We start from the raw sequence: 13,252 nt of genomic DNA on the forward strand, positions 1-13,252 counted from the left end.
AAGTTACATTTCCATTAATCTGACATCAATTGAAATAGTGCTAAACTGCTACTTTTGAATTAGTAAGGATTGGCTCTGAAATAAGTTTTGGTATTTTTAGAGTGATACATAATTTTTTTAAAAAAAATGATATTTTGCATCAACATTTCTGCTTGATGGTAACAGTTGTAAGACAAAGAGTTCAGAAAGTTTGCTAATTACTCGATCTATTTAGAACAAAAAATTCAAAGAAATATTCAGTAAAATATCAATACCATCATTATAGTCATCGCATGAAGTCAATTTCTTTGGAAACCAAAATATAATACATATGGAACTTAATCGTACCTCAAACACTCATTAGTTTCTGCACTTATACTTAAATTGTTTTTTTTTTTTTGTTTTTTTTTTAACTGTAATAGAATTAAAGGAATATCTAAGTTGAAAACTGCATGATAATCTGTAATATTTTAATTTAAAAATATATGCAATAAAATTTAACTATATTATTATATGGCAATTGCATTTATCCTTGTCCAGCTCTCACACAATCAAAATTATCATTTCAATCCAATTAATATTCACCCAAGTGTAATCCAAAAACAAATTGTACATAATATGAGCAAGAAAAATAAGACATTTAGTACATTTTAGAAAAAAGTAAAATAAGCTTTTCAAATTTCAAAAATCTTGCATCATATACTATGTATAGCAATCATACAAACATTTGGCAGGTTTTGGCTAAAATTTTGCCTTTTGTTCTTGTTTGAACTACAAAAATTCAACAATATCTTAATATAAAAATACTGTTCCTATGACATTTTGAGAAACAATTTGATACATTTTTGATAAAATAAAGGAATGTTTTTTTAACTCGAGTAAAAAAAATCAGTAATTCCAAAAACCCTTAGCTAATTTGCTTACACAGTATATCGGTAACTTAAAAGTTAGCACCAAATATATAATTTCCCTGTGCAGAGAACAGACATTGATATTCTCTTTTCAATTTTAGTTTGCAGATAATTTCAATCCTTGTAAAGAAACTATTTAACATCAATATTTTTCAAAAAATAGTGAAGTTTGCTCACTAGAACATTTTAAAAGAATCCTATTTCTTATTTTATTAAGTTAGATGTTTAAACATATGCATCAAAAAGACAAATCCCATTTTTTGATTTAAAAAATGACCAATTAAAGAATTAAGCTTCAAAACTTTATTTTTATTATGTTTAATATTGTAACTTCAATAGCTGAAATAAGACTAAAAGGAAACCAATCTATATAACTTTGTATTCTATTTCTCTACAATCTCAATAATAACCACAATGCTTGACAAATGTCAATATAAAGACAAAAAAAAAATTCAATTGCAGAACAATTGCAAAAATTCAATTGCATACTTTAAACTGATAAAGAAGTACTGATTAAAACACTTGCCTGGCAAACTCCAATGAAAAATAAAGGAAAAAATAGCAATTTTCTCAAAGAAATTTAAAAGTAAGTAATGCTTGAATTAAATAGTTAGATCCTGAAAATACTAAACACCACTTCTAAAGTACTGTGAAATCTCTAACCCATATTCCATTTGAAAATATAAATATAAAAATTTCAGATGTCCTAAAATAATATTGCATTTTAAAGAAAAAAAAAAAAAAAAGAAAAATGCTTAAGAACATTTCAAACAGAGTAAAGAGAATGTAGCACTCAAAAGTAACCAGAACACAATTTTTATACTTAATTTATAATTGCTTTTGACATCAGAAAAATTCATAGTACAAATATGTTATTAGGTCAGCAACAAACATATTAATCTAAAATTAATGCTGCATATTTTACAAAATAAGGAAACTGCTATCATTAAAAGCATATGAAATGAGGAGAAGTTCAGACAAAGTGGCAAAAATATTAGATTTCACAAAAATAGCTCACCACAAAGGATTTAGAACAGCACGGCAATTTTGTCTTCCACAAACAACTGGATCGTACTGTATAAAGGGCAGATCAGGTCGTTCTTTTAAAGGAGTGTATAAGCATGCTAAAGGCACGACAAGACGTGTTGCTTCAAGCCGACTTGAAGGCCACACATTCCATGTGAAGCGAGTGCCATCACGATCTTCATTCTGCTGAATGAAGTCTTGGTATGTTTGATAAGCTGCCATCTGTAATGTAAAAAAATAATCAAGAACCAATTATTCCAAGGCAATGCAAATATATCATTAATAGAAAAAATAAAAAGAATTACAGATAAGATGCAAAAAAATATTTCTAGACAAATTCAATAATTGAAATTATATTTGTCAAATTTCAATAAAAAAGTAATATAAACAAAAATATATATTTATAAATTTTCATTTTAATGATAAGAAATTACATATAAATAATATTTCAGCTGATATGAGCAGATAAAACTATTTTTTTAGAACATATTTAACGGACTATAGAGCAAAGAATCCTATGTCTATATATAAAATGAGTTATAGTAGAATTTATGACTATCCCTTTCATTATAATGCAGTAATACCCTATATTGGAAAATAATTTCATAATATATTTGCATTTTAAAGCTGAATTAAGTTACTAAATTGAACAGAAAGTACCAGACAGGTTTAAAAAGTTTAAGATATAAATAAACTAAATCAATTAAAGTCCATTAACCAAGCAGGAAGAAAATGAAGGTAACTATGTCATAGAAACTCTAAAAAGCAGCAATACCTAAAAAATTCCTTTCTAACATAAGAATCCAGTTTTTTTTTTTTGTTTTGTTTTTGTTTTTTTTTAATAACTTCTTTAAGGCCAGTAGATGTTATTATATATTAATTGTAAACTACTGTAGAACATAATCAAATTTAATTATGAAAAAATCTATTAATATGTAATTTTGACAATTCTTTTTGGGCAATTAATCATTGGCAGACAATAATAAACAAGTACTAAATATACTTTAAAATTGAATTTTTTTTTTTTTTTTTTCAAAATTATATGTTTAACGATAATTTTTAAAAAATTTCACATATCAGCATACTCATTTATTATTACAATTCACCATCTGTGTCTTTCTTCAACCAACCATTTTCTTCATATTCAGAGACCATACTGTATTTTGTAAAATGCTGATTAGCTGAATTTCATATTTTGAAAATATTTAAGGATTGTTGTATGGAAAATGTACTGTCACTTATAATGACTATAAACTTGCATATAATCTCAGAAACATCACTTATATAAATAAAAAGTGAATAACTACTTATAATTAAAAACAGCTTTTTAAAAAAATTCTGAAAAAGTCAACAGCACATTTCAAATTATGATTTCTTTTTCTTAGGGTTTTAATGAAGTTGTATTTACTTAGAAATCTTTATATTATATCTTGATTTACAAATTTTAAAATTGAACTTAATAATACTAATTGTAGTAATAAATAACTTGAAAAATTTATTATAAATGCACAAAGAATAACTAATATTATACAACAAATCTTCATGATAAATTATTCTTGGAATACTGAGCTTAAAAAACCGTGATAAGCATAGATATTTTATTTAATTGTTGTATAAGTATTTATTAACGGTATACAAAACAATTTGCATAGAGTAGAATCTATAATACTAGGGAAAATTTAATAATGAAGGCTGTTAATGAATAAGGAATTGTAAATTACTAGAATAGTATAACTTTGTTTGATAGAGATGTATGTTTATGCTTTAATTTTTAAAAAAAAACTGTTTTGATGATTTTCAATACTATACATATTATTAATGGAAATTTCGGTGAAATAATCTCAGTTAAATATGTCCACAAACCTCAATCCCCAAAACAAAACAGCCGGCTGAAGAAACTTCTGTTTATTTAAAAAGCCACGTCTAACATCGACATCAATGACGAGTCATATAGAAAATTTTGAAACAAAATAAAGAGGGCGCTCGAGACAACAACGTTTCATAAGTTTCGTTTCAAAGAGCAGTTAGAATTAAAATATAACTCTTTAAAAAAAATTAGGATAAAATTTCAAATGGAACGCGATTATTTATTTTATAACGCTTTTTACGTATTTTTAACAGTTATAAGATATATGAGAGCTCTTGGGAAAAAATACCAGCAGCATTTTTGTACATTTTTGGAAATTTGTGATTAAAGTTCACTAAATACCGGGAGACCATACAGGTGTTATCGACGCTAAATCATTATACAGCTCTCTTCGACGATTTAATCTTGATTCATATGTTAAATCTCGTTAGGGTTAAAAAAATGGATAAAGTTACATCTTTTGCACCATTTTCATGTTAAGAGAAATCAGTCTATCAAAACTGGTTCTGTAAAGTTTTTTAGCAAGACTTTTTATGCATGCGTAAGTAAATTGTATTTATGTTATATATTTTTTGTATATGCTTATAGTTTTAAGTACATCGTTTTTTAAGTAGTTTTTTTTTAACCTGTTTTCAATGATTTAAATTATTTTTAGGTTAGTTGTATGCTTTTGTAATTAAATTGTATTTATGTTAGTTATATATTTTTTTGTATATGATTATAGTTTTAAGTACATCGTTTTTTAAGTAGTTTTTTTAAACCTGTTTTCGACCGATTATTTTAAACGATTCATTTTATTTTCTTAGTGTTTGATGCATTTAAAATTAAACATTGTTAATGAATCGATCTGTTCATGATGAATCTGAGAAAATTTTGTTGACAAATTCTTGAGATATTACATAAATTAAGAAAGATATTCTTTAGTGCCCATAAAGTTTAAACGCTCAGTGACTCTATTATCAGTAATCATATTATTAAAAAAAAGGCTTTGTTTCAGTAAAAAATATTATTATATTAATTGCAGATTAATCATTGATACTTTAATTTAAAGCATAAATTCTACGAGGGGTAACAGAAAATGAGAGAGATACATATCACGTTATGACTGAAGGCCTTTATAATATTATGAGTGAATTATATGACTATCAAAATTTGAAGTTTTAAAATATTTTGCTGAAGAATCTATTAAAGTTGGAATTGCGTAAAATATTTAATGGTACGATCGGAGTTTAAGCCCCTGCTTTGCGCAATTTTTAAAAATCGCCAACAATGGCCTTGCGAAATGTTCGAAAGCAAAAGAGCAGATGTTCAATTATAGTGCATAATAAAGATTGCCAGCTTTGGCGCGTTATCGCAACTTGGCGAAGAAAGGGGTTAATCTCCGGTTCAACCTATTTAATTATTAAAATTTAAACGAACATTAAGATTGGCGAACCGGCTGGTCGCTAAAGGCGGCTAGTATATAATATATTTAGAAGAAGAAACATGCGACTTTAAATTGAGAGCCTAGACACGTCATTGATAAAAATTAGGGCAGACAACCGGAATGTCACTCAAGTTGACTGAGGTGCGATCCCGCTTCGGAATTTTATCACATTTTCTATTTATTATGTTTTTCTCTGTAACGTTTAAAGAAGTTTATATTTTCATTTGCTTTTTTTTCAGTGATAGTATAATAAGATCTTTATAAATTTCAATAATTTATTTAATATCACTACATAAATAAATTAACTGAATAAAAACAAATTATCTATTCGGACGAATTCTTGCAAACATGCTCAGGAATCGGCGTAATTGATATACCTATTACATTTATATATGGATGCACTTTAATAAAAAATATATTTAGACGAAGAGACAAGTAACTTTGAATTGAGAGATTAGACATGGATAGACATGAGAACAGATCACCGGAGACTCGTTCAGTTTTCTGATGTATGATTCTGCTTCTTAATTCAGTTATTTTTCTAATTTTTTTTTCAGAGTGACCTTAAGAGGAGATTTTTTTATTTGCCTTTTTTCTACTCATATTTTAGCAACACTTTTATAACTTTTTTTTAAGGGATAACGCGCTTATTAAAGCATAACGATGAAGTTTTGGGAAAATCACTCCAACTGGTTTATTTAATTTCAAAATAAGATTGAATTTAATAGAATGATTTTTATTAGATAGGGCCATGTCTATTAATTATACTAGTATTCTTAAGTCCAATACTAAGATTATTTTGCAAACTTTCCGTACTTTGACCTCTACTTTAAAATTACTTTTTACCCGATTATCTGAAAAACATTGTAATGTTTCCTTAGTAAATAAAAACCGCCCTCCTCAAAAAAGTCACACATGTAAATGTCCTAATTTTGTGGTAATACCAAAATACATTTTTTATATTTCTGAAGCAAAAACTTGTTTTTTAAAAATTATTGGAAATATCTTGAATTGGATCTTGAATTTGGATATCTTGAATAGAATATCTTGAAGTATTTATTTATTTGGAGAGTTTTAAAATATGTTGCAGGTTACACTGTCATATGCTTACCTTCATTTTCTACTCTATTTCATAACAAATATTGTAACAATCGAAAATTAATAAATGAAAATGTTTAATGTTTTTTTAAAGAGTTATTTGAATACAAAACAAGTATTCAAATAATACATATAATTATTAGTATAATCAAAAATATTAATTTATTATCATCGGAAGATATTGTTTTAAATTAATGGAGTTTGCTGAAATTTTTAGTTTTAAAAACTTTGTTTCTTGTCTATAAATAGTTTAATAGATAAAGTTTTATCAAAGTAGATGTTGAAAAGATTAGTTATTTTTGATTAAAAATCGACATTCAATTGTTTCTTTGACGATCTATGACTTTTTTTTTTTTGCATGTTTTATCATTATTTTTTTTAAAAAAAAACTATACAGTCGACCATTCAAGGAATTTATTTTTATTTTCTTTAAATAGCTAAATTTATTTGACTATGAGTTATTTTATTTTTTGAATTAATCACTTGATTATAAATTAAATTGGAATAAACTGAGTATCAACATTTCCATCTCGAATTAAATCATCGAAATCTTCTCTCCGGTGTGTAAAATTTAGTTTCCAGGTATGAAACTTTATTTCCTCAAATATCCTCCATGTATGACTAAGATCTGATTTCCTGCTGCTGTGGAAGTTAAGGTAGCTTCTTTTTTACGAATTCTTTTCCAAAGTAAGTTTCGTACGGCTTTTAAAAGAGACCGAGATTCTGCTGCATTAAATTCTTTAGAAGGCTACGGTGACTTAATGGCAGTGTCAGATATTTGAAAAGTCTTGACAAAAAAATTTACTTTTATAGAAGATTTAATGTGCACCTTTTCAACATTAAATCTACCGTCCAGTTAATGAAGTATCAAACATCTTAAGAAACTTGCAGAGTAGTGTACCATCTCAGACAGCAGTGAGGTTTCAACCAAATAATTGAAGCAGTGCTTCAGTTACTTTTAAACAAGACAATTTTACATATCAATAAAAATGCTACAAAACAAAGTGAAAACTATAGTTATTTGAAAAACTGAGATTTGGGATTCAATTTAACATCTAAAGCAATTGAAATAAAACCAAAATATTTTATTTTTTTATATTCTTCTCAAGCCATGACAATAAAAAAAAAATTCAAATGCTAATTTACATCGTTAAATAAAATGCTGAATAGATTTTCCATGCTTAAAATTCAATCTTCAACGTAAAAAACATTCCACCAAAAATGAAACAATTGCGTCAGATGTTTGAGAGCCTATATCACGTGAAAAGCTATGAATTTGGTTACGACTTAGTTCCTAATGTTGTCACTAAAAAGTATGAGCGCTGCTAAAGGTTTGACTGTCTATGTTGATATAATCTCTTTTTTATTTCAAAATTGTTTTTGTTTGTGTATTGGTCTGAGTTTTTATTTGATCGAAAAGATATTGACTCTTATCTGATTGATAAGACAACATGAGTTTAAGTAAATATTCTAATCCATATACTTGAATATTTTCTGAATGTTGTAATTAGTATTAATCATTTTCAGTTACTGATATTTAAACTTATCTTATGGTCATTTGATGATTAATGCATTTATAGTATCGTGTAGAAAGTCATCCATACTTTATTACATTTCTGTGACAGATATGTCAACTTTTATATTAGTATTTCCAATATTCATTAAAAAGTGTTTCAGTATTGCTAATGAAGAAAGGTAACTGGTTCATAAATCAAATAAGGAAGTAACCTAATAGAAAATGCAAATAATTATTAAAAAAATAAAAATAACGAGATAATTAATAAGATTAATTTAAAGAGAGACAGTAGGCAGATAATTATGATATAGTGTTAAAATCATTATGTGAGCATTTTGTAACATGTTTTTCCTACATTTCTGTATCTGGAAAATTAAATAATTATATAAAAATCATTGAAATTAAATTATGTAGTGAATTGTACCATGATTTTCATATTATCATAATATTTCACTTTGGTTTAGATTTATTTATTCATTTAAAGAATTAATGTTTCTCTGATTGAGGATGGACTTTTTCTGAAATGTCCAGTTAGGCTTGACTATTATTAATAGTATTATGAGTTCGAATTTTTTTTTTATTTCTGTGTCTCTAAGATTTGTATTTTGTAGATGTATTAAAAATCTATATTAGATTCTTGGTAAATATTACCTAGAATATAGTTTAATGTCATTTCATATTAATGATAACTTAAATTTTGTTTAATATATCATTTTTTAAGTAGAATATTATAAATTCAGCTATGCTTGGAACCATCTACATGTTCCTAGCTCTTTTTTTTCCCTTTCCTTGATCAGTCATCAGAAAGCAAAAATTTTGTTACATATTTGTTTTTCCATCCCTCTGTACTTTTCCGTTTTTTCATCGGCCTCACACATTGACCTTTTAAGAAAATTATTTAAGATGTTTCAAAATGAAATTCAGTAAATATTCTCAATTGTTTATGGTTTTAAATTGATTTCTGAAACAATGTTTGCACATAGGCTAAAATATAGAAATAATTATAGTATCAGGCTGTGTGACTTAATGGTGTCTCATATTCACGAGTGTCGCACTTAACACAGTTAAATTTAATATTATCAAATGTTAATTATTCAGTTATATAATAATATTGTGTAATGAATATATAATATTTGTAGATTTTGTGAATTTATTATTTTATTGGACCATTAATGTATTAGTTAACAATAACTATCGAAAAGTTTAGATGCTCTTTTTTTATTAATTGTTATAAGTGTTGATCTATTGTAAATAAGTAAAGTCTTTTCCTTTTATGATTTAATTTACTTCAGACTTCTGAATCTTTTTCTTTTAGTTTATCATGTATTTACTATTTTTAAATGCTTCAAGTACTTTTTAAAAAATCAGAATTTGACAATTATTTGCAGTGTACTTCAACATTGCACATAATTGGTTGCCTTTGACAACATTTGCCATTCAAAAGAAGACATCTATGGTGTCAAATGTTAACGCTGATGATAGAATTATAATTAATTTTTACATTGATCTCCAGATAAACATTAAGAATTGAGAATGACAAAGAAATTCTTATAATGTTTTAAATTATTTTATATTTGTTGAAAGACAGTTCTTAGTTAATCATATTAAGAGTACTTATCCTAAAGAATGTGAAGTATGCTTAAAATCTTATTCCTCAAGATCCTCTTTTGCAAATAATTTAAAACGCTGTAAACCAAACTTTTGTGATGTTTTAACTCTGCCAAAAAGCAATTGTAATAATTTATTGGAAGCTAGTGTTAGTTCTCAAGCGGAAATTCTAAAAAAGCCCAAATTATGTTTAGTGCCAGTCGAGACATCTTTAGATAATCAATATTTAACTCATAGATTTGAAAATACTCCCTGGTTGTGTCTTGAGCGTGGGTTAATTTTACAGCAGTAATGAACACAAAAAAAATTGTATCGGTAACAAAAAGTGTGAATCATATTTTTGTGCAGAATGTAATAAAGCTTATGTTAGTGTATGGAATTTAAATAAGCATCTTAATGTTGTGCATGACATTAAAAACATCAAAACTTATTCTTTCAATTCTAGGACAAGTTTTAAAATTTGGTTAGAATCTGAAAATATTGGTACTCATATTTATTTTAAGAAGTCAGCTGGTAAAAAAAAGATGTTGTGAGAAAACATTCCATTATTATTCATTTTTTCATCCATCATATCAATCAAGGATTAATTCGAGGGCTGAACGAAAAGGTAAGCGTAAAAATAAAAACGGGTTATCCCGTTAAGATTTGCGTAATTCCATTCATAACTATCAAATCGGTTACAAGAACACTAAATATCAAACCCTTAAGGAAAGTTCATGCGATTTAATTAAATCTTACTTATTACTTTCTTTTCCCATTGCAAAAATTGCAAGTTTATTATGTGGCGATGTAGGAGGTGGAGATAATAGAAATTTAAATAATTATTTAAAGCAGTTGCACAGTTCAATTCAGCCAGCTAATGATGCTATGCTTGTTTCTTGTATAGTAGAAGAATTAAGGAAAGATCCATACAATCCTATTTTTATTTTTTATTTTCAGAAGTCAAAAACAATTTGGGGCCCTGCACATTTAGATAATTTGCCAAATTATGAAAGTTCTTTTGCATTAGGTTTATAGACTAAAGCACAAAAGGATATGTTAGTTAAGCATTTAGACAAAATTCTTTGTATTGATGCAACTCATGGCACAAACTTTTGAGTTTTATCTTCTTTCTCTCCATGTTCAGGATGTGTATGGTCAAGGTTATCCAGTTGCACATTTTATCACTATTGATTTAGATTACCATACTTTAATTGCTTTATTTTCAAGTTTAAATTGTCGGTTTCCTGATCTGAATGTAAATACTGAAATGACCGATGATGATGGTTATTTCTTTAAAGCATTTAATTTTGTATTTGGTCCAAATATAAAACATATATTATTATGTTTTACATGCTTGGAAAAGTCAGTTGGCTTCTAAATTGGGCGATAAGCCGTCAATAAATGTTACACGAGTTATTAAAAATAATGAAGGAAGTGTCTGAAATAAATTTTGTTAATAAACTTTCAATGTTAATCGACTGCACATGCGATTTCCACATGGTAATACCAAAACTAACGATTATTACAAATCTTTTCACAATCAGCTAAAAAAAATATATATCTAGTGTAAGTATAATAGGCGAAGAGATGATCTTGTTTCAACTCTTTTGAAAATGGAAAGGGATCAATTTTTAAAATATTCTTGTAATGTTATTAATAATATTCCTACTCATTCCAATTTCACTAAAACTGTTAAAGAGAAACATGACAGGCCTGTAAAGATTCAGAATATAGATGTTGGTACGAATTTACCATAAGTTTAAGCTGGTTCATTTAAATTTTTTAATAAGTGGACTTTATTCCTTTTAAAATCAAACGACAATTCGAAAGCCAACTTTTTATTTCATCGAGGTGCAACGGCCCCGCAACGAACTCCTCAGTACGAAACTGTTTTTCAAACTGATCCCATGTCAGCAGGGTTACAATAATTTTATCGCTGAAGCCAAGTCAGTGCAGGTTTGCTACATTCCTTACAAAAGGCGCCAACAAGGCGGTAACATTCCGCCCCGCGTTGGGTGTTTATGCAACACAAGTTACAATACAAGATTCAAAGTTATAATCCACAATATACAACAAAAAATTTTTTTTCGAGTTCAAACATGAAAATATATATAAAAAAAGACATAGAAATATAAATAAGTATAAAGCACAAATGTACAATTAAATATGTAAAAATAGAAAATAAATATTTGAATATGTTCAGAATAATATACAGTTTTTTTTTATGTACAGATTAGAAAATCAAGTCTGAATGGGTAGGAGGCAAATTTTAGATATTGGTCTTTTAAAATGACCATTTTAAGTTTTGACAATTACAACACGAATTTTGCCGTCCTGTCCGGGAATAACTTGGCTTATTCTTCCAAGACACCATTTAAAAGGTGGAAGGTTATCCTCCTTTAGTATAACCATATCATTTTCCTTAATATTATTTTTTGAAAATCGCCATTTTTTTCGGTCTTGCAAATGATTTAGATAGTCAATCGACAAGCGTTTCCAGATTTGTTCTACTATTTTTTGTCAGTCTTTGCCAACGGGTTAATTTACTGTCTAGTTCATTTATTACTGAAGGCTCTGGGATAGAATTTATGGGCCTGCCTATTAAAAAATGGCCTGGAGTTAATGGTTCTAAGTCCAAAGCATCGGAAGATAAAGGTGAAATAGGTCTTGAGTTTAGGATGCCTTCTATTTGAGTAATAACAGTTAAAAATTCCTCATAAAATAATTTTGCATCAGCAACAGTTCTTTTTAGATGATGCTTGAAGGACTTAACTCCAGACTCCCAGAGTCCTCCGAAATTAGGAGCCCGAGGGGGAAGAAATTTCCAGGAGATATTTTCCATTGCCAAAAACTTGGATAAATTTTCATCAGGAAAATTAACAAGTGAAGCGAGTTTTTTCAATTCTTTGTTGGCTCCTATAAAGGTTTTACTATTATCACTAAATAAAGTTGAGCATTTCCCTCGACGTGAGAAGAATCTTTTCAAGCAAGCAATAAATGCTTGTGATGTCAAGTCAAAAACTATTTCAAGATGTATAGCCTTAGTAACTAGGCAAACGAAAATAGCTACATACACCTTATGTAAATTACCCTTTCTTTGATTTTTGTACCTTATGAAAAATGGACCGCAAAAGTCTACACCTGTGTTAGAAAATACAGGGTTGGGATTTACTCGCTCTGGAGGTAAATTCCCCATTAATTCGTCTAAGGGAGTAGGTTTGCACCTAAAACAAGTTATACAGTTGTGCACAACCTTTCTTGCGATATTTTTGCCTCCAATGGGCCAAAATTCTTGCCGAACAAAATGTAATAATGATTGAGGTCCTGCGTGAAAGTTCCTTAAGTGATAATACTGGAAAATTAGAGTTTTAATTTTGTGCTTTTTAGGCAGTATTATCTGATGTTTATGATTATAACTAACATCTGCATGAACCAATCTACCACCTACTCTTAACAAATTGTCAACATCTAAAAAAGCATTTAAGTGACTTATAGGACCCTTCTTCAAAGTTTCTCCGTTTTTTAGTGCCTTTATCTCTATATCAAATTCACTTACCTGCATAATCTCCATTAATTTCCTTTTTGCTCTTTCCAATTCACTATTTGTCATTGGACCGGTAATTTTTGTTTTATTCTTAATATTGAATAAAAACCTGCAAAGAAAACTAAATACACGAATTAATTTTACATAGTCATTATTTATGGCTAAAAAATCCTCAAGAAATGAAATATTATTTACAGACGATAAACTAATGTTTGACTGTGATTTAAGTTCAGTCAGATATTGTTCATCTGAAATTGCAGACTCATCAAGTTCAACATTAGAATAATTTTTAGAG

The 13,252-nt window shown here is 27.6% G+C and overlaps 1 protein-coding gene across 2 annotated transcripts in view; it reads right to left on the reverse strand.

Annotated features, from left to right (window-relative positions):
• The window catches only part of LOC129980508 (protein transport protein Sec23A-like), a 42,538-nt gene extending 38,608 nt beyond the window's left edge, over positions 1-3,930 (reverse strand). For both annotated transcript variants that reach the window (XM_056090839.1, XM_056090838.1), the window contains exons 1-2: positions 3,780-3,930; positions 1,909-2,138 (exon numbers count right to left, since the gene is read on the reverse strand). In XM_056090839.1, the coding sequence (XP_055946814.1) occupies positions 1,909-2,138 (230 nt within the window). In that variant the 5' untranslated portion in view covers positions 3,780-3,930. The remainder of the gene's footprint in view (positions 1-1,908; positions 2,139-3,779) is intronic.
• Between the last annotated feature and the right edge of the window lie 9,322 nt (positions 3,931-13,252).

This window comes from Argiope bruennichi, chromosome 8 (assembly GCF_947563725.1).
Source record: "Argiope bruennichi chromosome 8, qqArgBrue1.1, whole genome shotgun sequence".
Classification (NCBI taxonomy): domain Eukaryota; kingdom Metazoa; phylum Arthropoda; class Arachnida; order Araneae; family Araneidae; genus Argiope; species Argiope bruennichi.